Genomic DNA, 27,027 nt, shown 5'->3' with positions numbered 1-27,027 from the left:
ATTTATTTATTTATTTGAGCATATTTAACATTTTTTTATGGAACATAACACATAACTCCCAGATGTCTTGGGGTGCGGAAATTGCATGCCCAAAAAACGCATTGTGGGAATAGGGCCAGATATGTCAAAGCATTTTTATTTTAAAAAGGTAAACAATTCAAAATCTGTGTTAAGGCCAAAGGCAACCATTATATTAAGATCTAATAATGTGGTTTAAGATGTAATCAAAATATATGATTATTCTTTTTTTTTTAAATCTATGGTTACTATATCTTCTGCAAATAGCTTAATCTTTCATATAAAATTAAACACATCATTGCTGTGTCAAATCCTTGCATATGCATCGTGTTTCTACTCCAGTGAACCTGTGGATGTCTTTTTCTTGACTTGCATATGAAGATTTTTTTTAATTAAATATGTGTGTATGATAAGTGCAAGCTCTTTCCCAAAGAGAAATAAAGGGTTGGTTTAGTTGAAGCTGACTGACTACATGGCATTATTTAAAGGGAACCAATCATCAGATTTTACCCTATATAACGCTTGGCAAAGCGTTATATAGGGTAAAATCTTTATCCTCACCATCCTCAGGGGACGCTCCTGTCCCCAGGCATGGTGAGGATATGAAATTTTAAACTGCTCCCTGCCGCACCCGGAAGTAGTCCCCTGGGCAGGAAGCTCCTCTCACCTAGTCCTGTGTCTTCGGCTGGAAGTGACGCCCCCTCCATTTGATTGATGGGCCATGTCTTCACTCTGCTCACTGACCAGACGGAGCAGAGGGATGACGCGGTCTGTCAATCAACCCAAGGGGGCTTCGCTGCTGGCCGAAGACAAGGGATTAGGTGAGAGGAGCTCCCTGCCCAGGGGACTACTTACGGACGTGGAGGGAATCAGTTTATAAGATCATATTATCACCATCCCCCGTCCGCTGCGATTGGTTAGGATGAAGATTTTACCCTATATATATATCGCTTTGCCAAGCGTTATATAGTGTAAAATCTCATGATTGGTTCCCTTTAAGCAGCTAGCTGGTTCTTCAGATGATGCTATGACTTCCTACTGAGATAGGGAGAGAGATGAAGGTTTCATTTAGTGTTTGTGCTGTATCCTAATCATATGTCTGTTGCACGGACCTCTAACTCATAATTCTAATATAGTCTCCCACAAATGGCTATCTTCATGGTTGATCGTCAAGGGAGGCTTGGGGGAGGGTTAGAATTTTGGTCAGAATATCTATATATATAAAACTCAATGTGTGTGTGTATGTATGTGTGTATATTGCAGCATCACGTCCAAACGGCTAAAGATATTAACATGAAACTTGGCGCACATGTTACTTATATGTCAACAACAAACATAGGATAGGTGATTTAACCCTTACCCACCCCCATTTGCCAGATTTGGGGCTTTTGTTTAAAGTCCCATACAAGTCTAAGGGAAATATATGTTACTGCATAACTTCCAAATGGCTGGAGATATTTTGATAATACTTGGTCGGATGTTACCTATATGTCCACTTAAAATATATGATAGTTAATTTAACCCTTAACTACCCCCTTTTGTGAGGGTCGGGGTTTTTGTTTAAAGTCCCATGCAAATCAATGGGAAATGTATGTTCCCACACAACTTCGGTACGGCTGGAGATATTTCAATACCTGGTACACATATTACAGGTCGGGATATGAAGACGGGATGGGAGGTCGGGATAGGAGGTCGGGATAGGAGGTCGAGATAGGAAGATGGGATAGGAGGTCGGGATAGGAGGTAGAGATAGGAGGTCGAGTTAGGAGGACGGGATAAGAGGATGGGATAGGATGTCGAGATAGGAGGACGGGATAGGAGGTCGAGATAGGAGGTCAATATAGGAGGTCGGGATATGAGGACGGGATATGAGGACGGGATATGAGGATGGGATAGGAAGTAGAGATAGGAGGTCGAGATAGGAGGTCGAGATAGGAGGTCGAGATAGGAGGTCGAGATAGGAGGTCGAGATAGGAGGTCGGGATAGGAGGTCGGGATAGGAGGTCGGGATAGGAGGTCGGGATAGGGGGATGGGATAGGGGGACGGGATAGGGGGACGGCATAGGAGGTCGAGATAGGAGGACAGGATAGAAGGTCAGGATAGGAGGTCGAGATAGGAGGTCGAGTTAGAAGGTCAGGATAGGAGGACGGGATAGGAGGACGGGATAGGAGGTCAAGATATGAGGATGGCATAGGAGGTCGGTATAGGAGGTCCTGGAGATATTTCGATAATACTCGGTCACATGTTACTTATATGTCCACTTAAAATATAGGATAGTTAATTTAATCCTTAACTAACCCCATTTGTGAGGGTCGGGGTTTTTGTTTAAAGTCCCATGCAAATCAATGGGAAATGTATGTTCCCAAATAACTTCCGTATGACTGGAGATATTTCAATAATACCTGGTACACATATTACTTATATGTCAAATAAAAAAATACGATAGTTAAATTAACCCTTACCTACACCCTTATATAAAAGATGGGTTTTTGTTTCAAGTCCCATGCAAGGATATGGGACTTCCAGTACCTTACTCCACAAGCTCCGCTCTGCATCACCTGGTGAATGTGTCAATCCGGCTGGCAAGCCACACCCCATCTCACAGACACACCCACATTTTATACCACACCCTTTTATTCTCTACCTTTTTGTGCATCGGTCTGGCTTGAAAATCACGCCCAGTCCCACAAAGCCATACCCCCTTCTATTTCCAGCTTACAATATCTTCATCAAAAATCAGTCCCACCTGAGGACAGGATATGAAGATGGGACATAAGGACAGGATATGAGGTCGGGATATGAGGATGGAATATCAGTTGGTCTATGAGGATGAGATATAAGGACGGTATGTGAGGTCAGGATATGAAGACTGGATGTAAGGACGGGATATGAGGATGGGATATGAGGTCTGGATATGAGGTCGGGATATGACGACGGTATATGAGGTCAAGATAAAAGGATAGGAAATGAGATCGAGATAGGAGGTCGGGATAAGAGGACAGTATATGTGGTCGAGATAGGAGGTCTGGATATGAGGTCAAGATAGGAGGTCGGGATAGGAGGACGGGATATGAGGTCAAGATATGAGGACAAGATAGGAGGTCAGGATATGAGGTCGAGATAAGTTGATGGGATATGAGGTCGGGATATGAGGAAGGAATATGAGGATGGGATATAAGCATGGTATATGAGGTAAGGATATGAAGACGGATATGAGGATGGGATATGAGGACGGGATATGAGGTCTGGATATGAGGACGGGATATGAGGACAGGATATGAGGACAGAATATGAGGTCGAGATAGAAGGACGGGAAATGAGGTCGAAATAGGAGGTCGGGATATGAGGATGGGATATGAGGTTGAGATATGAGAACGGGATATGAGGTCGAGATAGGAGGATGGGACAGGAGGTCATGATATGAGGACGGACTATGAGGTCGGGATAGGAGGTTGGGATAGGAGGTCGAGATATGAGGACGGGATATGAGGACAGGATCTGTGGTCGAGATAGGAGGTCTTGATATGAGGTCAGGATATGAGGTCTGTATATGAGGACGGGATATGAGGTCAAGATATGAGGACAGGATATGGGGTTGGGATATGACAACAATATATGATGACGGGATATGAAGTCAAAAGCTTCCTCCTTGGTTGATTTTCCTCCCCAACAAGAATTAGGAAGGAAAAACGCTGGGTACTCAGCTAGTTGTCTATAAATGTATATATATATATATATATATATATATATATATATATATATATATATATATTACTATATGCTCTCCCTGTGTTTATATGGGTTTCCTCCTTGTACTCCAGGTTTTCTCCCACATTTTGAAATTTAGGTAATAAGCCCCACCATTGGTCACAGTTAGAGAATTGAATACGCTTTTTAGATTTTGTAGATTTCTGTGGCATCACATCCCCACAGGAACATGCCTACTCAGTTTCAATGAGGTTAGGATGTCACAGGAACTCGAAAGAAGAGGAAACCAGAGGAGGACCAGTCGACACAGCAACAGCTTCGGTGACCAGAAGAGTTGAATATAGCCTGTTTATTATTTTTCTACCACCTCAAGTCATAGAGAAAATGTTTGTTTTCCTCATACAATCCCTTTAAGAATGTTACCATATTCTTTTATGTTTTAATTGTTACATATTAACACACTATATCAAAATGTCTTTCATATTACATTTTCTTTTATTTATAGGTGAAACATGGAAATTATGCCTTTGTATGGGATGCAGCAGTTCTGGAATATGTAGCTATAAATGATCAAGACTGTTCCTTTTACACTGTATCAAACACCATTGCAGACAGAGGCTACGGCATAGCACTGCAACACGGCAGCCCCTATAGGGATATTTTCTCACAAAGGTAAGTTCTGCCATTTATTAAAACAAAAAATGTTGAATTAAATGAGAGGACAACTGCTGTGATTTTTATTTATTTAAATTGTGTACCCACATAACTTTAAACAATACATAGGTATTGAAATAGAACCAGGGCAGGTACCCGCTATTCAAGTTTATATTAGTTACTGAAGCTGTGAGTATTGTTCAGCTTTAGTCATTTTTGCTTTCTCTGGTATATCTCCTCTTTTATAAGCTTGCATGTTGGTAACTCGCTGTTTGTTGTCATGGTACAGTCCAATTAAAAGTTTCATATTGCTCTCCAGAAATGTGTGAAATGTTATGATACGCTTGTAAATAGAAACCAGCAGCAATGCTTATATAAGTTTATGCTCTACTGCAATGTATAGCATTGTTACAGATACAGGGGAAGAATGCTAACTGCAAAGTAGTGATCCAAATCCAGGAATTAGAATGTCCACATTCAGAGATTAATGCATGCTACCTTGTCTGTGATAAGTGCGAAGGTTAATTGACTGAGTCACTTAACCTGTGTTTGTGGGAGGGGCGGTACTTGCGCTTAAAAGCCGCGGCTCCCTGTGTTCAGTGCGCCGCGGCTCTCGCGTTGTTTGGAGTCCGTGACGTCAGACGCCGTGGGGAGTCTCTCCAGCCTCGTGTTCGTTCCTGTGCGCACGTCATTTCAGGTTAGTTAAGGTCCGGAGAGTGACTGCAGGAGTCCGGGGGGCACGTGTCTCGTATGAGTTCCCCGTGCCCTGCCTTTAGCATGTTGGTGTTGTTGTTCAGCAGCCGTAGCAGGCTGCTGAGCTACGTTGTGCGCTCCCGGCGCATGTCGGGGGGTTTCTTTTCAGATGTTTGGTGCTGGCTGGGGGAGGTGACAGCGGGAGTTACCTTGCAGAGCATATGTCCTTCGGAGCTCCGCGGTATTCTCCCGTCCCGTTCCGCTGCCTTACGCATGCCGGCTTTCTTATTCGGTCGCCAGTCTCAGCCGGCAGCTAGTTCGTTACACACCTCCTGCGGCTCAGCTCTGCATGCTGGGTGCTTGTTTGCATACTGTAGGTATTATAGTCTTGTAGTTCCAGGTGTTAGTCAGTGTCAGTACACGTTGTCTACTGGTCAGGACGCTTCTTTAATGTGTCACAGCTGTTCCTGCGGCTCAGCTCTGCATGCTGGGTGCTTGTTTGCATACTGTAGGTATTAGTCTTGTAGTTCCAGGTGTTAGTCTTAGTGTCAGTACACGTTGTCTACTGGTCAGGACGCTTCTTTAATGTGTCACAGCTGTTCCTGCGGCTCAGCTCTGCATGTTGGGTGCTTGTTTATATACTGTAGGTATTATAGTCTTGTAGTTCCAGGTGTTAGTCTTAGTGTCAGTACTCGTTGTCTACTGGTCACGCTTCATTAATGTGTCACAGATGTCCCTGCTGTTTATTTCACTGGTTGACGCGTTTGTTCCGCAGTTGCTTCTCATATACCTAATCTGTTTCATATTCCATGTGTTTTACACTATTGCTTCTCGTATCTACACTTCGGCCGCATACATTGGTCCGTATTAGTCATGTTTTAACTCATGAGTCTGTTGCATATGCTGCTGATACACTACCATTATATGCTCCGCTATTGTCTGGTACTATTCTCACATGGTCAATTTGCCTTCCGCTGTTTCGCCTCTGTCTTCATGGTATTTATTGCTTCATGATATTTATTGCTAGTCGTAGTTATTTACTTTGCTCGTTGTTTGGTACCGTTTTACTCTAACTTGTTGTGGTAGTGAATAAGGCGGTTGTTCCTAAATTAGTTTGCCTGGCTTGTAGCATGGTCTTCAATGTGCGCTGCTGTTCTGTTGTTCCTGTGCTCCTATGGTTACTCTTTTACCTGGTTAAGTGTTTTTGTCATGTTACTAGCTAAATCCTTCGTCATAGCCTCACTAAGCGCCTTGTAGGTGTTGATCTACACCTGTACCTGTTTAGTTATGTGGTGGGTTTACCCTTGCCCTTGTTCTTGTTTTCACGTTCTACCTCCTTCATTAGACTATTGTCTTACTAGCTCAGTAATGCTGTGTGGCTGTAGGTTCAAAGTTCATCTTTACGCTACTTCGCTGTCCTTGGCCCGGTCGTTTTTTAGGTAAAAGAGATGAAAGGGTATATTTGGAATTTTGCATATATGTATATAGGTGTTAATTTAAAAAAAAAAAAATATTTATGTTTATGCAAGTTGTTTTCTCTTCCCCCAACTCGCCCTTTGGGGCTCGGTTCATGTCCTTTCCACCGACTCAACTCGTCTTTGGGTCCTCGTGTGGATCTGCCCTACCCTGTGTGTTGTTAAGTTATATGCCGGTGTGTTTTTATTCAGCAGTTGTCCACGCACGCTCTTGTGGCTTATACGTCTGCTGTCGTGAACTTCGTGTTGGCTTATCACCCTCAGTACAGGTACGTGCAGTCCATTTTTTGGATTAGTTACAGTAAACATTCTCTTCATACGGTTCTCCTTTAACTCGCAGTGTTCATTCTGGTGGTCTCGCCTCGCTTCAGCTTCTACGTTATTCCAGCCTTTCCACCGACTCAACTCGTCTTTGGGTCCTCGTGTGGATCTGCCTTAGCCTATGTGTTGTTAAGTTATATGCCTGTGTGTTTATTCAGCAGTTGTCCACGCACGCTCTTGTGGCTTAAACGTCTGCTGTCGTGAACTTCGTGTTGGCTTACCACCCTCGGTACAGGTATGTGCAGTCCATGTTTTGGGGTTAGTTATGGTAAACATTCTCTTCATACGGTTCTCCTTTTGGCTCGCAGTGTTCATCCTGGTGGTCTCGCCTCGTTTCAGCTTCTACGTTGTTCCAGCGCCTGTTCGTGTCGAGATTGACCGTCATAACCCAGTTGTCAAGGTGCGGTCTGTTTTAGGCTTCCGGAAGTCCAGGTATTCATGTCTTAGTTCGTTACCCATCACGTCCTTGGGTGTGCTCTTTATCCCCTGCTCATCACGTCTTTGGGGCCAAGGGGTTCGTTAGTCACGAGTAACTTTACGTGTCACGCTGTTAGCATGTGTCTAGTCACCACTCGGTACTCTTCACTTTCTAGTCCGATTCTGTGGTGGCAGTGGTTTTGATTTCTGGGTTAGTCTTGCTCTGACAGGTGTATTTCGTTTTTGGTTGTCCCTTGGGTCAGGATTTGATTGTTGTATATCTAATTTCAGAAATGTCTCACGCATCAGACATTGAAGATGCAGCTTCTGTTCTGGACAATGTCGCTAGAACATCGGATCTGGGTAGCATCCCATCTCTTCGTAACTGGACCATTCCTAAACTGACGGCTGAACTCGTCCGCAAAGGCATCCCGTTCCCGGCTACTGCCCGCAAGGCGGAACTTTATCGTTTATTGGTCTCTGAGCACTCGGGACCCTGCGATCAAGCAGGCCCTAGCAGTGAAGAAGTGTCCATGCAGACACTCAATACGTCCATCTTGCAGTTGCATACGTTAATTAACTCGCTGTGCTCTAGAGTTGATACCTTGGAATGTAAGAGTTCGGAGGCTCCCGCTCCGGCCCCAGTGGTGGGTTTGACTTCGGCCATTCCACACACTTCCGTTCCCCCTCAGGTTTCGGCTACCCCGCAGGCTTCAGTGTTACCGGTTGGACTTAATATGCTCGTGCCAAATGTCGCGCCAGCTCATTTTATCCCGACTAATCTGAAGAAGGACATTCTTGATGGTAAGGATGTTAATCTCGCTTCCTTGCTTATTGCGTCTCATGATGTTTCCGAGAACAAGACTATTGCTTGCGGTGAGGTGTCGGTCATTCTGAAAGCAAAAGATGTAAGGTTAAGTCGCAAGCTTACATTAGCTGAATTCAGTATGGCGTTCGCCATTTATCGTGACGTCTTATGCTCAGTCAAGCCAGGAAGACGTGAAGAGCTTGACATGTATCTGTTCAAAGTCACAGAGTTAGCTCATAAATATGGTGGGTTCACGTTTTATGATTATCATAAGTCATTTTCAGCTAAGGCGGCGGCAGCTCTAGTGCAGTACAACTATACAGTTAATTGGGCGTTGGTTGACACCGAGATTTTCTGCAATCATTTTGCAGGTCTTAAAGCCCCCGTTTGCTCTCGGTGTCAGTCCATCGCCCATACCACTGAATGGTGCAATACTGTTAATTCCTCATCCGAGGTAAATCCCGGCACGTCTTCACCCACATTTCAGCCTAGGAATCAGACACACTCGGGCTTGATTGACAAGTTAGGTAGGCCCATCAAGTATCTTGGTAAATCTCAAATTTGCAATAATTTCAATTTTGGGTCTTGCAATTATAACCAGTGTAGACTTTTACATGTCTGTGCATTCTGTTTCAGGGCCCATCCTAAGGCCAGTTGTCCACAGAAGTCGAAAGCATGACTAGCAGTGATAGACGTGTTGTGTTTAGAACATTTTCTTGCGGATCATCCAGATAGGTGTTTTGTTCAGTTTTTGATTAATGGATTCCGGTCAGGTTTCCACACAGGTTTCATTACTTTACCCTCTGCTACGTATGAGTGTGACAATTTACGTTCTGCTCTAAGGGACCCTAGGGCTGTTGATACCCTGATACAAGCTGAAATAGACAAGGGTTTTGTTATTGGTCCGTTTGATGAGCCCCCCTTTGACGTTTGGAGAGTTAGTCCATTGGGGTTGGTGGCTGGGAAATTCAGTAATAAACTTCGTTTAATTTATGATTTGTCCGCCCCTTACTCTGCACACACACCTAGTTTAAACTCTCTTATTCCCGCTGAAGAGTTCTCTCTGAAATATGCTTCCATAGATGAGGCAATAGCGGTCATACTGAGCATGGGCGGTAACACGTGGCTGTCTAAAATCGATATTTCCGATGCCTTTAAGCTCCTGCCTATTATGCCTCAGCTATGGAAGTGGCACGGTATTAAATGGCGCGACAAGTATTATTTTGCTGTTAAGTTAACTTTTGGTTCCAGGAGTAGTCCTTGGTTATTTGATAAATTTGCGCAATCCCTACACTGGCTCCTGGAAAACAGGTTTGACTGTTCCCATGTCATCCACTACTTGGACGATTTTTTTGTTTATTGAGCCAGGTAACGTGTGCCCCAGGGACTTGACAACCTCGTTAGCAGTATTCCAACAACTGGCGGTTCCGGTGTCAGACAAAAAAGTTGAGGGCCCTTGCAAGTCACTGACTTTCTTAGGTATTGTTCTAGACACACAGGTCATGGAAGCCCGATTACCGCTCGACAAGCTCTCACGTATTAGACAGGCCATGCATGATCTTGTCAATTCACCCCGGGTGACCAAGGTACAGCTGCAATCCATTCTCGGCATGCTGAATTTTGCCATGCGTGTAATTCCACAGGGTAGGAGTTTTGTTTCCAGGTTGTTAGACGCTATGAATTCTGTGCCTGGCCAAAGCGACGTAGTCATATTTGATAAACAAGCGATTGCCGATTTTGCTATGTGGCATACATTTTTTGACTAACTGGAATGGGGTATCCTTTTTCACCCCTGGTATCGATAATGCTTCTCCTTTAGTTTTTTCCGATGCTTCCTCCTCAGTGGGTTTTGCAGCCATTTGGGAGAATCATTGGTTGGCCAGTGCTTGGCCAATTGAGGTATTTCAGTCTCCGGGTTTTAGCAGGTCCTCAGCATTGTTTGAGTTGTACCCTATAGTTGCAGCTGCCAGTGTGTGGGGTCACCTATGGTTTAGGAAGTCAGTACTGGTTGTTTCTGATAATGAAGCTACGGTGTATATTCTGCTTAAAGGTAGATCCTCGTCCCCACAGGTCATGTCTTTGATGCGTAAACTGGTATGGTTATCTTTGTTACATGATTTTCACTTCTCTAGTGCTCATATAGATGGTGTCAGGAACATGGCTGCTGATGCACTGTCTAGGCTCAATTTTGCACTTTTCTTCCAGGTAATGCCAGAGGCCGATCCATCGGGATGCATGGTTCCAGCGTTCCACGATTTGGTTTTGAATTAAATGCCTATTTGTCTGTAGGTCAGGACTTGATTAATAGTTCACTTTCCCGTAACACTCAGAAAGTTTACCGTACGGCCTTTAATCTGTTTACTAAGTTCTGTCAGTCTCACCCGCATAACGATGTCCTTTCAGTATCTTTTATTTTAGCCTTTATAGGGTTTTGCCACTCCTCCTTACGGCTAGCATATAACACCATAAAGATTTATTTAGCAGGCATACAACACTTTGTTACTTTGAAGTTCCCGGATCGGGCATCATTGTTTACCATGCATGCAGTTAAGGCTGCCCTTAAGGGGGTTGCCAAAAGTAGAGTACCAAAGCCGCCAGGCCGGCAGCCCATCTCGGGGTCGCTGTTTAGGGAGCTGGCAGATGCCCTGGATCACTCCCCGTTTGGTTTAGGTAATAGTTTAACGCTAAAAGCAGCCCTCTTCTTAGGTTTCTATGGCTTTCTGAGGCCGGGCGAGTTCACGAGTAGAACTAGTACCACTCCATTTCTCAAGTTGGGGCAATTGCAGCGAGCCATGGATCATTTCACTCTCGTTCTGAACGACACTAAGACATCACTTCCCGGTCAGAAGGTGCACGTCAAATATTTTAAAACCTCTCACAAATGGTGTCCGGTCCTGGTCTTTAACTCGTTACTTGCTCTTCGTGTTCATGACAGTCCAGAATGTCCTTTGTTGTTGTTTAATAACGTTGCTCTCACTTCCTCAGTTTTTGTTCGTTATTTACGTGTTTTAGTTAAGTCCTTAGGCCATGATGCTTCGGTCATATCCGGTCATTCTCTACGCATAGGGGCAGCCGCGTCTGCCTCTCGTCATGGTGTTCCTGCTCATGTTATCAGGAAGTTAGGTCGCTGGAAGTCCAGTGCGTACATACGTTATGTTCCAAACCCGAAATTGGAGATGCAGTGTGCTTTTGAATCGCTTGTGTTGTAATTACTAATAAAGCTTGTTTTGATTTCTGAGTTGCCTGTTTGGTCTGAGTTTTGCCCTCTTATTTTACAAGGTGTACCCTTACGCGGCAGTATATGGCACAGTTCAGACTGCCTAGCCATAGTTGAGTTAGTATTAAGTAGGTAGGCTCGCTATTTGTGGCCCCGAGCACAAGTGCGAAGGTTAATTGACTGAGTCACTTAACCTGTGTTTGTGGGAGGGGCGGTACTTGCGCTTAAAAGCCGCGGCTCCCTGTGTTCAGTGCGCCGCGGCTCTCGCGTTGTCCCACCCTGCCCTCCCTTCTTTTCTTTTACTTCTTCTAAGGTATGCCCTCTTATTTTACAAGGTGTACCCTTACGCGGCAGTATATGGCACAGTTCAGACTGCCTAGCCATAGTTGAGTTAGTATTAAGTAGGTAGGCTCGCTATTTGTGGCCCCGAGCACAAACATAGATGAATGGTTGCTAAGGAAACTGCTAATGTTAAGAAAATGACTACTGAAGCTGGAATCTTTTTTAACATTGACAAAATGTGTACCATGTTAACACTTTAGTTTATAACTGCAAATTCCATGTTAAATAACAAAGAAAACTACTGTACATAGCCATTGTATGTACTATCATTTATGTGTACTATTATATACAACCATTTTCAAACTTATCAGGAAAATATTTGATGCTAATATGTGCCACATAAACAGTAGGTACAAAAAATTAGAATGTTTGGGCTGGGGGAAATGTGTGTAAGTAGGTAAGTAACTGGCTCAGTGATTAAAAAAAACACAGAGGGTGGTTATTAATGGTTATATTACTCTGATTGGGTGACTGTTACTAGTGGGGTAACTCATGGATCAGTGTTGGATCCTAATCATTTAATTATATTTATTAATAACCTTGTCGAGTAATTGTATAGTCAATATTTGCAGATGATACTAAGCTCTGTAAGGTGGTTAACACAATAGAGGACAGTGCACTGTTACATATGGATCAGGATAGGTTGGAGGTTTGGGCCAAAAAGTGGCAAAGGTTCAGCACTGATAAATGTAACGTAATGCACATGGGAAGGAAATATCTGGGCTGGGATGGTGTATTAAATGTAAAAACATTGAGGGACAACTGACATGGAAAAGAATTTAGGAGTTTTATTTAACTGTAAATTTACATGTAATTACCAGTGTCGGGTAGCTGTTGTCAAGGCAAATACAATCATGGGGTTCATTAAAAGGGGAATATATGCCCATGACAAGGAAATAATTCTACCACTGCACAAATCACTAGTCAGACCACACATGGAATACTGTTTACAGTACTGGGCAACAGTTTACAAGTCCAGTGTGAGTCTTGATTTATTGGCAGGCTGGTGACAATTTTTTTTGTCATTTTCTCTTTTTGTTGTTGTTATAATTTATTTGGCATTCTTTTTTTGCATGACTTGGAGAACTTTAGCAGTATATTATTAAAGCTGTTTTATGATGGCACCTCAGTCATAATGACATATGATCTATGTTTCTAGTGGCATTAGCTGGCTTACGTGTGGCCCTTTTATTCCATACATGTGTTATTCTATTCACCAGTGTATGAAAAAGATATAGTGAAGTTGGAGAGAGATAAAAAACAGGCAACCAAAGTAGTAAGGGGAATGGGAAGATTACAGTATCCTGAAAGAGTATCAGGATTAGGGTGCGTTCACACGCTATTACTAGCAGCGGGTTTCACGTTGCGGGAAACCTGCTCCGAGTTATGCTACCATTGATTTGAATGGGTCCACAGACAGTCCGCAATAGTGTCAGATTTGTGGACTGTCTGCGGACCCATTGAAATCAACGCTAGCGTAACTCACAGCGGGTTTCCCGCAGCGGGAAACTTGCTGCTAGCTACTAGCATGTAAATGCACCCTTAGGGTTATTTAGTTTAGAAAAAAGAAGGCTTCGGGGCAAACTAATAACTATGTATAAGTATATCAGGGGGCAGTACAGAGATTTCTCCCAAATATTCTGTGTATCGAGACTGCAGCACTCAACAAGTCCCCTTTTTTTCTAAGTTCCATTTGTGTTCATAGCTGCACCCTAGGGTATATGGATCGGATCCTCTGAACAGCAGTACAAATCTCTTGCTTTTTGGAGTTGTGCTTAACCTTCTAAGGTTTGTACAGCCCTATAGGTGCGGTGGTGGGTTTGTAACCCCTAAAATACTACACAAGGGAGTATCCTTTTTTTTTTTTTTTCTTCTCCTTGTGATCATACAAAATTAACTGACATGGTTTTTGGATAATCCATTTTAGTTTTTTAGTTTTTGTTAATACAAGGCAAGCATTCGAGATTAATAGTGCTTTCTATCTTGCAACTCTTGAAAATCCCATTTTAGCCCTTCTTTTTCTTGAGCACTGACCTCAGCTAAGGTTTGCAGTTGTTCAGGTGTTCTTTTGGGATATACTGTGCATTCCTTGATGAGTTGAGTCTGTCAGGCCAGCCACTCTGGGGAAGGTTCACCACTGCTCCAAGTCTTTTCTATTTGGAGATATATATATTGCTGTAATTCAATAGAGTTTCAATGTCTTTGTAACCCTTTTTAGACTGAGAAATGTCACCTTTTTTCTCCAGAAATAACATTAATAAAAGTATATAAAATAGTGGAGAATTTCAAGACTGTAGAGTTAGCTAAATTTTCTCAAAAACAATGTAAATATGAAATTATACAGTATTTACATAGCAGAGCTGCAAATGTATGTAATTATAACCAATGTACCTAGACCAGTATAACAAACACACATTTTCAATAAGGCCAAAAAGGCTCACAGAAGCCCCTCATATATTATCCCTCACTATAAAACATAACTTTTATTTACAATTGGTTACAATATTAAAAAAGGAAAACACGTGAAGAACATGTGAACAAATCAGATTTTAGTACCTCCTGCCACAACACTGATGAACAGCAGTATGACTGTGAAACGATATAACCCTAGTGGAACTATTACCCTTTCTATATAACATGATTCATGCCATATGTTATCTGCCTAAATTATGTATATAATGTTGACTGCAGTCCAATAGTATGACTGGCCACATTGATAGTGACATGTTTCACTCTATAGAGCTTCTTCAGAGGTCTAGGGCTAAATAAATCTCTATGCAATGCAGCGAGAAATATCAGGGGGCAATGAGTGTATTCTTTTAAATGGTGTTGGACCGCAGCCAATAGTATATCCATAGTTTTTAAACAGATGACATATGGAGTAAATCACGTCATATATGAAGCACAGTTGTCCCACCAGAGTTATATCATTTTATACTCACTGCCATTGATCAGTGTTGTGGTAGGCAGTACTGATTTTTTATTTTATTTTTTCACATATGTTTCCCTTTTTTTATATTTTAAAGTGTAGCTATCATTTGAAAAAAATATATGATAATGTAGATAATAACCTTATATGTATATTCGTATTATGCATTGGTTTAAAAATTTGTATATTTTTGGGTGAAAAAATTCTGTTTTGCCTCTGCAGCTTTTACCTGTGTGTCACTATGCCGAGACAAAATACAGAATGGGTGTGGGTGGGACAGGCAGGGCTCTGTGCAGACTCCAGGATTGTCAATCAGTCTGCTGTGTGAGCCAGGGGTGTGGCACAGTGCCCTGCTTGTCTCGCCCACGCTTCCTGTATTTGGCACAGAGCTCACAGGCAATTGCTGCAGAGACAAAATAGCATTTTTCACCCAAAAATATATACATTTTTTAAACCAATGTATATTACAAATATACATATAATGTTATTATCTACATTATATACAACGTTTAAGCAATTGACTGGTACACTTCAAAATATTTTTAAATCATATGTAAAGAAAAGGGAAAAAAAATAGTACTGCCTATCCCAAAACTGATCAATGGCAGTGAGGATTGAAAGTGATATAACTCTGGTGGGATGGGATTTTCTCCATATATCATCTGCTTAAGAATATGCATTTACTTTTGGCTGCAGTCCAACTCCATGACAGGCTATGTGATACTGGTTATTCAAAAGAACACACTCATTGGCCACCTGACATATTTCACTCTGTAGAACGCAATTTTATTGGCGGAACGTCCGAAAGAATGATCTTGCTCATTCTTTTGGCAGAATCTGCTTGAAATACATTGTCGTCTACGAGTACCGCAATGTCCACATGGTCCTAGCACCGACTGATTCAGACGACATCTGCAGTCCTCAGAATCTCCAGATGGAATTTTTTTGGCTGAAGATTCCCCAATGTAAACCCAACCTAAGAGTTTTTGGTGAAGTTATTTTGTTACACTTTCTATAAGAATTTATTTTAGGTTTTCTGAAAGTCTATTGAGAAAACTGTGGAAAAAATTCCAGAAAAAAAAATCAAATCTAGAGTATGCTAAAAAAATGCAACAGACCCACAAAAGCTTTACAGAAACACACACAAAAAAAAAACTATGTATGTATATATAAAGTACATTTAATATTTTGTTTTAAACTGACAAATGCTGTAAAAAAAAAAAAAAAAAAAAAACGCCAATGAAAACACATATGTTCTGGTACCCAACCCGGCGGCACAAACCACTGCATTTTTGGGCAACCTTAAAAAAACATCTGTGTATAATAAAAGAAGTAGAGCTAATAACAACATTAAGAACATACAATGCTCTACATGTCATTTAGAATGTTCTCACTGTAACAAATATGTTTGCATCTACAACCTCTTCGAGTATGTCCAGTGAATTGACCTTTTTGTCACCACTATTACCACTAAACTATGGTAAAATGCAATGGTTTCGAAAAAACTGTGTCATTTTGACAGTTTGCCGGTAAGTCGTTATTTGACCACATTGTTTAAATATGCCCTTAGAATCCAACTATAAGCAGAAAGAAGAGCACATACTCAATTTTCAAGACATTTTCACCTGATGGATTGTAGACATTGCTTCTGGTGCTTGTTACAAATGTTTACAGCTTATGCATTTAGAGCCATTTTAAATGCTATTAGAAATAATTGCTTCCCTGACAATGCCTCATTCAGTAGGTAAATAACCTTCACAAATATACAATGTTATTATTGACTCTGCAGAAAGACATTATTCATATAATGCACAATAATAGTAATAGTTTGTTATGTAAAAAAAAAAAGCCATTTAGTCATTTTCTGCTCAACTTACATGAGTTATTAGATATTGTCACTCCAATGCCTGTGACTTTGAATAGGTAAACCATTCATTACCTTGGCCATGCCGCTTTATCTCTCGGTGCAGCAGGAGACACAAAATTGATAGCAAGGTCTATTTGCGCCTTATATATTTTGTGCCCAGAATTGCATATATCACAGCTTCATATGCTGCAGCATTGCATCAGGGTGGATTCATAAAATATTATAAAATTCCCGAACATGATATATTGAAGGCTTCATACTTTATAGGGAAGATGTATCATTGACTGCTGTGTAGGACTGATGTGGAATATAGTTCAGCATTTTTCCCTAACATTAAAAATACTTGACATATGAAACAATAAGCTGACCTGCTGTTTTTGAATATGATATCTAGCCATTTCTTATTTATCTTGGTCTCACTGTGGGTTATAGGTACCAACTATGACAGCAATAGAAGTTTAGTAGGCATTGCCAGTTCATAAATGCACTATTCTCAATGATAATTCTGTGATAGAGCTTTGTATGTAATGTACACTGCCGTATAATAAATCTGTACTATCCGTATATGGCATCAGTAGCCTGCTATGTACCTATATGGTGCTTTCAGATAACTCTGATCTTATATAAAGGCACAATGCATGCTGTATTATGCAGGTATTGTTTGACACCTCTATAGGAACATTTGGTTCCACACAAGCATTATATTTGTCGCATAGGGGGAGATTTACTAAGCCAGTAACCAAAATGGCGTTCTTTTTTGTGCATAAATGGCGATTTTATAGCAAAATCGACATTTCTGCAGAAAAAATTTGAAACATTTGGAGCATGTAGGGCATCCGGGTCAAGGGTGCATGTAGTAGGGATGAAAGAGGTTGGAAGGAGGCTCAGCCTCCCATGGAGGAGATGTGTTGGGGTACACACATCCTCACTGAGACTTTGGGGTCAACTTGGGATACTGAAATTTGCAGAAATATGTGCAAGCTATTTCTGCGGCAGGTGCAAAAGCAGCCATGGTGCCAATGGATTTACTAAAAGGCATGCACTTCTTAGGAGTTTTGAACGAATGGAGTTTTACTAATGTGCTGTGTACCAAAACACAGCAGTTAGTAAATCTCCCCTAAAAATCCTGTACTCACCCTATTCTCTCCCCGCAGCCTATGGTATTACGACACACTGTTTCCACTTCGCTTCCTGGAGCTGCAGACATGTCACTTTGCCGCTCAGCCTATAAAAAACTAAGGCGGGACGCCACTGCAGCCAGCAATGTGACATGTTGTCTGCAGCTCTGGGAAGCAAAGTCAGGGGCTACAAGAGTGTGAAGGAGGTAAGTACAGGATTTATGTTATCACACAGCATAGGCACTTTTACTTTAAAAAATATATGTATATTTTGCTGAATAAAATAACCCCTTTAACTGAAATAACTAAATAAATACATAATAGGATACTTACAGATACAAAAACAATCAAATTAACATTTTCTCTTTCAGAGGAAATTAAATAAATTGTAGCAGACATGTGACCCTTTCTAAATTGTATGTGTGTATATATTTTGTTTTTGCTTTATTTCACATAAGATATTGCAGAAAATCACTATATATCTATTTATTTCTTTTGGAACAAGTGTTCTGACATGGAAGATATTTCTAATTTTATTTTAGACATTTTATATCTGCGTCCTCAAAGTCACTGTCATTTTCCTTGCTGTAAATATCAGCTGAAATTTTTACCTAAGCTTTTTTCTCTCCAAGTATCAGTGCTGTAGAGGTTCCATGCCAGAAACTCCCACAGTTCAGGAGACTGTACAACCGCCTACACTGCAATAACTTCTTATTTCCATATCGATAATTGCATAAATATAGGTGCACTACTGCGGTAGATGTAAACAGTGACATATGACTAACCCTCAAAATGATGTTAAAATTAGCCAGTATATCCTTATATGAAGGGCATACCTGGGCCCACACACCAATGCCAAGGTTTCTCAAGTGGCACGGGACCTAACACTAAACCTACCTGTGCCGTATGGGCAATTCCAGGGGCCAGTGGGTAATTACAGCGGCATTAAGTACAACTCACAGCCTGCTCCCAGTTCACTCCAGTGTGACTAAGCACACATACAATGGGAGGAGGGAGGAAGGTTATGGGCCCCACCCAAGTAGGCTAATATGTTGCCGGCCTCACAGGTGCACCAAAATGCTACCTATAATAGTGATTAAGGCACATTAAATTACACCTCCAAGTATAAGATTTGAACAACAAGAAAAAAATGCCGTTTCAAATGGCAGTAAATGCTCAACCCCAAATGCAGTTGAGTATTTATGCTGGGGGAGCAAATCCTGCCCTTGTGGTCTGTTGCTAAGGGCAATCACCAGCATAAAATGCATACAATGGGGGATGCCTGCAGAAGACTACAAGTGCCACAATAGCATCCTACACCCGATGAAAGTGTGGATGTGTATCATATGGAATACTACATAAATACTGTATAGGTGAACACCAACACCTATATTTATGTAGTATTCTATATGTTACACATCCACACTTTCATCGGGTGTAGGATGCTATTGTGGCACTTGTAGTCTGCTGCAGGTATCCCCCATTGTATGCATTTTATTCTGGGGATTGCCCTTAGCAATGGACCTCAAGGGCAGGATTTGCTCCCCCAGTATAAATGCACAACTGCATTTGGGGTTGAGCCTTTCCTGTCATTTGAAACCATGTTTTTTTCTTGTTATTCATATTGATAATTGGATACATTGCAAATAATTCTTACAGCACTGGCATCCTTTTGCCAGGTAAATTCATAAATGAAGGAACAGTCAAAAATCGACAAACCACTGAGACAAGAATAACACAACTTTGGCTATGTTCACACTGCCGGCTGTCTCCAGCAGTGTAAAGCCCATTATTTTAGGATTGAGAAGAGCCGAAGAAAAAATAGTGCTTGTGCCGTCTTTTTCTCCGGCTTTTCTCTCCAAAAATAACGGCAGCTATTGAATACAATGGAGTCCATTGGGACTCGTTATTTGCCGGTATGCTCCGGCAAACTTACGGCCATCAAACTGCAAAAAAAAAGGGAGTTTGATGGCCGAATTTGCCAGAGCATACCAGCAGTGTGAAAAGGGCCTTAATGCTCAAAATAAAAAAGGGATTGTTGTTAATTTAATAGATTTATTTATTTATGTTGCTAATATAGTACCAACACTTTCTACAGTACAATACAGAAATTATCATCACTTCCACAGTCCTGGTTACCAGTGGGGCTTGCAATCTTATTTTCTTGTTTTAAAGACACACATTCCAGGGTGTATTATATAGCAAACCAAGTAACCTAACAATAGTGTATGCTACTAAAATGTGGGGGAAAGACCATATAGATATTTCTGAATTCTGGACCCCAGTTCTGCAAAGCAACAGTGCTCACCACTGAGCCACTCAAGAGCGCAATTGTTGAAACACTGTGCATGTAAATACAGTTTTTGTCACAGTTTTGATGGGCAACATACAACAATCTGCAACAGTGTCACCACTGTATGGGAATATGTCCACCATGACTGTAAAGAAGGCAAAGGACTACTCCAGTGCAGGGATCCAATGGATAGGGGATAAATGTCTGATCTCCTGCATGGAATCCCGGCAATCCCCAGGAACAGGCCAAGTCAATCCCCGCACCAAGCAGCGGCTCTCCCATAGAGATACATGGAGGGGGCGTGTCGGCCCCTGCTTCGTGTGGGGTCGACACACCCCGTTCATTTAAAAAAAATTAGATTATGAACAGGTATATATATGGACGTGAGGTTCAGGGGACTTCTAACTTTAGATGGCCCTGTTGTACATACAAATGTCTTCTTTCAAGCCCACACAGTAGCTACTGCTTACAGGGGTATGCCAGCATCTGAAAATTATTTTTAAATAAAACTATAACTCTAATATATCACCTTGATATATAACTTGCTAATATAGTGTCATCACAAATTGTACTGACTACAACAGGAAGTTGTGTAGTCCTTTCATTTTAAATGTAGCATTGTCTATAGCTTTCCGGCTCCTCTCTCTGTTTCCCGAGACAACACAATACCCTCTTCTATCTTTAGAGATATTGCTAAATCTTGTCTTTGAGCTCAAACCCCACCTTGTCATCACTCAGAAGATATCATGGCTAGCCCCTACAGCCTATATCACATCTGCCTTTCATATACAAATACACATATGCATCTTTACTGGAACATTGAGGGAAGAATGGAGGTGTGTTTAAAGCACAGGCACCAAAAACAAATTGATTTTGGTAGTTTCACAACTAGGGATATGTCGGAATACCCCTTTAAGTCTACAAATGCTATACTGTAGTGACCATAGTGAAAGGAGTGACACGTCTATTTACGACTACAGCTGTGAGTTTCCATTAGTTTATTTAGTGGCTTTTAATTGCTTTTTTCATGTATTATATTGGAAAAATAGCCTTTTATAACAATATAGGAGTATGCCATTTTTGCCATGCTCCTGCTTTCACTAAAACTAATGCAAATCATTTGAATGACTGTAAAACATGTTGCATATTTAAATGAACAATCAATTGAATTCCTGTTGCGGGCATAGAATTACTTTTCTATAAATATATCTATGATTATGAAAGTAATTCTGAATAATAGGACACAACATTTCTTTGTGGTTCTCCTTAGTTTTCCATTGGAAGAGTAACAATGTAAATCATACAGTATACATGCAACCAAAAATCGCTATATACCTTTGACAGTATTTAAAAGGTTCTCTGCCTGCTGTTTCTGCTGCTAATAGAACAAGGAATTTTCAGATTGCTAACAATATTACAGTCCTTCCTGCTGAGTCAGATTTGTTCAGTACTTTATTGTAAAGACAGTTTACAATGTTCACATAAGAAATATAGAATGTCAAAGATGGATGTTTGCTGCCAGGCTTAACATTTAGGCCTAACAAGGCTCCTGTGACAAATAACTCAATAGATACAGAACTAAAACACCGACAAGAAGAAGAATAAAAATGTATGTCAAACTAGATTTGTGGTTAGACTAAATGTATTTAAAGGGGTACCCTGCTGCTCAGCCTCTGTTTATGTTATAAAGTGTATACTTGGTAAAAGAAAATAATATATATATATATATATATATATATATATATATATATATATATATTCTATGCAATAAGTAAAGGATTTTGGTCTGACAATTCCTTTCCAGATTTTGACGCCTCCTGCTGGTTTCAGGAGGACAATGTATATTTCTTCTCCATTTTGGACCATAGTTCCTTGGGCTCACCAGAGCAGATGATTCTTCACTGATCTCACCCAACGATTGATCTGTATGAGGAATCTAATGATTCCTCGTAAAATTCACCTAAAGGGGCTAATAAAGTGTAAGAAAAAGTTTAATAAAAGTTTTAAAAAACATCCATTCACCCCTTCCATATTAAAAGTTTGTATCACCCCCCTTTTCCCAAATTCCATATAAAAAAAATATGTAAACATAATTAAAAAAACATATGTGGTATCGAACTATAAAAAATATCCGATCTATAAAAAATATAATCTTAATTAAACCACACGGTCAATGGCATTTACGTAAAAAAAAAAAATACCAAATTCCAAAACTGCATATTTTTGGTCACTTTGTTTACCCTAAAAAAATTATAAAAAGCTATCATAAAGTCACATCAAAACAAAAAGCTTCAGATCAAGATGCAAAAAAAAAATGATCCCTCATACATCTCTGTATACAGAAATTTTTTTTTGCAGAAGATGACAATTTTAAACATACAAATTTTGGTGCATATAGTTATAATTTTTAAGGTAGTAAAATAAAATAGAACCTATATATATTGGTATACTAATGGACCTACAGAATTAAGATAAGGTGTCATTTTTACCGAACATTGCACTGCGTAGAATCGGAAGCCCAAAAAACTTACATATTGGATATTTTTTGTTTTTCCGTTTTGCCCCACAAATATTTTTTTCTGGTTTTGCCGTAGATTTTGCGGTGAAATGATCGATGTTATTACAAAGTAAAATCAGTGGCTCAAAAAACAAGCCCTCATATGGGTCTGAAGGTGCAAAATTGGAAGTGTTACGATTTTTTAGTAGACGGTGGGGAGGAAAAAACTAAAGTGCAAAAAAAAAATGGCCTGGTCATTAACCCCTTTAGGCCCATTTTGGCCTTAAGGACTGGAGCGTTTTTTGCACATCTGACCACTGTCACTTTAAACATTAATAACTCTGGAATGCTTTTAGTTATCATTCTGATTCCGAGACTGTTTTTTTGTGACATATTCTACTTTAACATAGTGGTAATTTTTTGGTCGATACTTGCATCCTTTCTTGGTGAAAAATCCGTAAATTTGATGAAAAATTTGAAAATTTTGCATTTTTCTAACTTTGAAGCTTTCTGCTTGTAAGGAAAATGGATATTACAAATAAAAAATTTTTTTGGTTCACATATACAATATGTCTACTTTATGTTTGCATCATAAAATTGATGTGTTTTTACTTTTGGAAGACACCAGAGGGCTTCAAAGTTCAGCAGCAATTTTCCGATTTTTCACAAAATTTTCAAACTCGGTATTTTTCAGGGACCAGTTCAGGTTTGAAGTGGATTTGAAGGGTCTTCATATTAGAAATACCCCATAAATGACCCCATTATAAAAACTGCACCCCCCAAAGTATTCAAAATGACTTTTACAAGGGGTAAAAGGAGAAAATTTTCACTTGTATTTGTAGCCCAATTTCTCTCGAGTAAGCACATACCTCATATGTCTATGTAAAGTGCTCAGCGGGCGCAGTAGAGGGCTCAGAATGGAAGGAGCGACAAGGGGATTTTGGAGAGTACGTTTTTCTGAAACAGTTTTTGGGGGGCATGTTGCATTTAGGAAGCCCTTATGGTGCCAGAACAGCAAAAAAAAACACATGGCATATTATTTTGGAAACTAGACCCCTTGGGGAACGTAACAAGGGGTAAAGTAAACCTCCGCCCATGTGAGTGTACCTTGTACATTCACATTGGGGGGGGGGGGCAGACATCCAGCTGTTGCAAAACTACAACTCCCAGCATGCGCTGCCAGACTGTACATGCTGAGAGTTTTAGTTTTGCAACAGGTGTAGGCACACTGGTTATGTATCACTGAGTTTGTGACCTAACTTGGTGTTTCACAACCAGTGTGCCTCCAGCTGTTGCAAAACTACAACTCCCAGCATGTATGGTGCATGGTGTACATTGACTGCTGAGAGTTGGAGTTTGCAACAGCTGGAGGCACACTGGTCGTGAAACACTGAGTTAGGTAAAAAAAAAAAAAAACTCTAAGTTTCACAACCAGTGTGCCTTCAGCTGTTGCAAAACTACAACTCTCAGCAGTCACCGACAGCCAACGGGCATGCTGGGAGTTGTAGTTATGCAACCAGCAGATGCACCACTACAACTCCCAGCATGCACTTTAGCTGTTTGTGCAAGCTGGGAGTTGTAGTTATACAACAGCTGAAGGTACACTTTTCCATAGAAAAAATGTGCCTCCAGCTGTTGCAAAACCATAAGTCCCAGCATGCCCATAAGGGAATGCTGGGAGTTGTGGTGGTCTGCCTCCTGCTGTTGCATAACTAACTACAGCTCCCAGCATGCCCTTTTTGCATGCTGGGAGCTGTTGCTAAGCAACAGCAGGAGGCTGTCACTCACCTCCAACGATCCACGCCTGAAAGTCAGTCCCTCGTCGTCGTCGCCGCCGCCGCTGCTCCTGGGGCCCCTTTCCCAACATTCACGCCGGGGATCGGGGTCCCCAGCTCCCGGGGTGCACGTCCCGCACCCGCTCACGTCCTCCGGAAGAGGGGTGGAGCGGGTGCGGGAGTGACAGGCACCCTGATTGGTCGGTCGGTAATCCGGCCGACGAATCAGGGCGATCGTGAGGTGGCACCAGTGCCACCTCACCCCTGCAGGCTCTGGCTGTTCGGGGCCATCGGAGACGGCCCCGAACAGCCAGTAATTCCGGGTCACTGGAGACCCGATTAACCCGGAATCGCCGCAGATCGCTGGACTGAATTGTCCAGCGATCTGCGGCAATCGCCGACATGGGGGGGGGGGGCATAATGACCTGCCTGGGCGATATGCCGGGATGCCTGCTGAACGATTTCAGCAGGCATCCGGCTCCGGTCCCCAACCGGCTAGCGGTGGGGACCGGAATTCCCACGGGCGTATGGATACGCCCTCGGTACAGGACTCGGAATGCAGGGCGTATCCATACGCTCTATGTCCTGAAGAGGTTAAAGGGGTATTCCAGGAAAAAACTTTTTTTATATATATATATCAACTGGCTCCAGAAAGTTAAACAGATTTGTAAATTACTTCTATTAAAAAATCTTAATCCTTTCAGTACTTATGAGCTTCTGAAGTTAAGGTTGTTCTTTTCTGTCTAAATCCTCTCTGATGACACCTGTCTCGGGAAGCGCCCCGTTTAGAAGAGGTTTGCTATGGGGATTTGCTTCTAAACTGTGTGTTTCCCAAGACAGGTGTCATCAGAGAGGATTTAGACAGAAAAGAACAACCTTAACTTCAGAAGCTCATAAGTACTGAAAGAATTAAGATTTTTTAATAGAAGTAATTTACAAATCTGTTTAACTTTCTGGAGCCAGTTGATATATATAAAAAAGTTTTTCCTGGAATACCCCTTTAAGGGGTTAAATACATAAAATAGCTCCCTACAAAAAAATAAAGAATAATTTAGAAAATGTGGTTTACCCTTTGGATTGCACTTTAAAGTAAAACAGGCACAGGTTGACATTGTACGAATTGCTAGGGTTCCATTATTAAGATTATTTAGTAATGTATGAATCTGGTATCTAAAATGAGACTAAATTGTTTGTCTGCTTCAGCGAGGATGAATGGTTGGATTATATGTTATGTTGAGTGGCATGTAATAAATATTCAGCTGTGGTACAGTGCTTAACCTCCAACTATGAAAAAAACAAGTCTCATGCATGGCAAAGCATTCAGTACAAATGTTAGAAACACACAAAATAAATACAATCAAGTTCAGTGCTCGGGTGCTGCATGAGGAGTTAGTTTATTAAATCTGAAGTGGCTCTTCGAGACAGACGTAGAATAAATCTACCATGGAATCACTCTGTCGATGGTCTTGGTTTCCAGCTTTAATTGTTGCAAGTGAATCTGCTTTCTCTCTGTGATGAAAGATATTTCTTTACCGGGTATAAGATATTAAATATTAAGCGATCACTAGGTGGCACTGGGTTGCCATGGTATTTAGGGGCCTAGTAAACGCAGTAAGCCACTATTATGCAAGTGAGCAAAGGATTTCATCCATAAATCTCCATGGCAGACGAGTAAATATTATAAAAAGGAAATAAATAGCAAAGTTTAAAAAAGTAAACAAACAACACAATGTTACCGTATATACTCGAGTATAAGCCGGGTATTTCAGCACGATTTTCCAGGCCATCTATGCTGTAGGGACCGTCCGGTGGGGAGGGTTTTTCGTTCCGGGCTGTCCATCTTCACCGGCAGGCCCTCTTCTCCACTCCGGGCCCGGCCACGGACTAGTGATGTTGCTTTGACGATGACGCACAGGGATGTTCATGCGTCTCCCTGTGCGTCATCGTCAAGGCAACGTCACTAGTCCGGGGCAGACCCGGAGCGTGGAGAAGAGGGCCCCCCGGTGAAGATGGACAGCCCGGAATGACTAACCCTCCCCACAGAATGGTTGAAGACCACTGCGGTGATGATGAAGGGGGGGTGGGATAATGATAGGGGGATGATGACAGGCAGTGATGATGAAGGGGGGGCGGGATGATGACAGGGGGATGATGACAGGGTAATGATGAAGGGGGGATGATGACAGGCAGTGATGATGACGGGTGTGTTAATTATGGGGGTCTGGATGATGACGGGGGTCTGGATGATGACATGGGGGGATGATGTATTTCCCACCCTAGGCTTATAGTTGCGTCAATAACTTTTCCTGGGTTTTTGGGGTGAAATTAGGGGCCTCGGCTTATATTCGGATCGGCTTATACTCAAGTACATACGGTACTAATAAATATAATTAAATTGTCCTTATCATTTGAAAAAACTTTGAATACTTTATAGAGACATATGCAAAGTATTGATCAGTTGGAGACTGAGTGTTTAGACCTCAACCAATCACGCGAACCAGTGGGGAGAAGTCAGCACTTTGTTTTTGTTATTGACAGGTACACTTTAAATAAATACAATAAATTAAATAATACATTATTTGGTATCACCACAACAATAATGACGTGTACAATAAAACTAATGCAAGTAAATATATAAGTATAATATTGCTAAAATAATTTTTCTGCATCCCAGTTCCCATGAAAACAATGTAAAAAGATCAAAACATCATATGCACCCCATAATGATACAAATGCAAATTATAGTTTGTCTCACAAAACAAAAAAATGTTTGTCAGAATATTTGTTCTGTCCTCCTTATGTGTGAGGGTACATGACTTTACAGACTGCTAAACATTCACTGGCAATTCATTGACAAAGGAGCAATGTCCAATTTCAACTTTTATTGCAGGGAT

At 41.2% G+C, this 27,027-nt stretch overlaps 1 protein-coding gene across 2 annotated transcripts in view; it reads left to right on the top strand.

Annotated features, from left to right (window-relative positions):
- Positions 1–27,027, top strand: part of GRID2 (glutamate ionotropic receptor delta type subunit 2) — a 1,137,650-nt gene that overhangs the window by 1,008,706 nt on the left and 101,917 nt on the right. For both annotated transcript variants that reach the window (XR_008891518.1, XM_056567543.1), the window contains exon 14: positions 4,233–4,399. Coding sequence is in view for 1 of the 2 variants with exons in the window: in XM_056567543.1 (XP_056423518.1) it covers positions 4,233–4,399 (167 nt within the window). In the remaining variant the exon portion in view is untranslated. The remainder of the gene's footprint in view (positions 1–4,232; positions 4,400–27,027) is intronic.

The sequence above is a fragment of the Hyla sarda genome, chromosome 1 (genome assembly GCF_029499605.1).
Source record: "Hyla sarda isolate aHylSar1 chromosome 1, aHylSar1.hap1, whole genome shotgun sequence".
In the NCBI taxonomy this organism is placed as follows: domain Eukaryota; kingdom Metazoa; phylum Chordata; class Amphibia; order Anura; family Hylidae; genus Hyla; species Hyla sarda.
The sequence above is the reverse complement of the archived record's forward strand: the minus strand, read 5'-3'. Positions and strand labels throughout refer to the sequence as shown.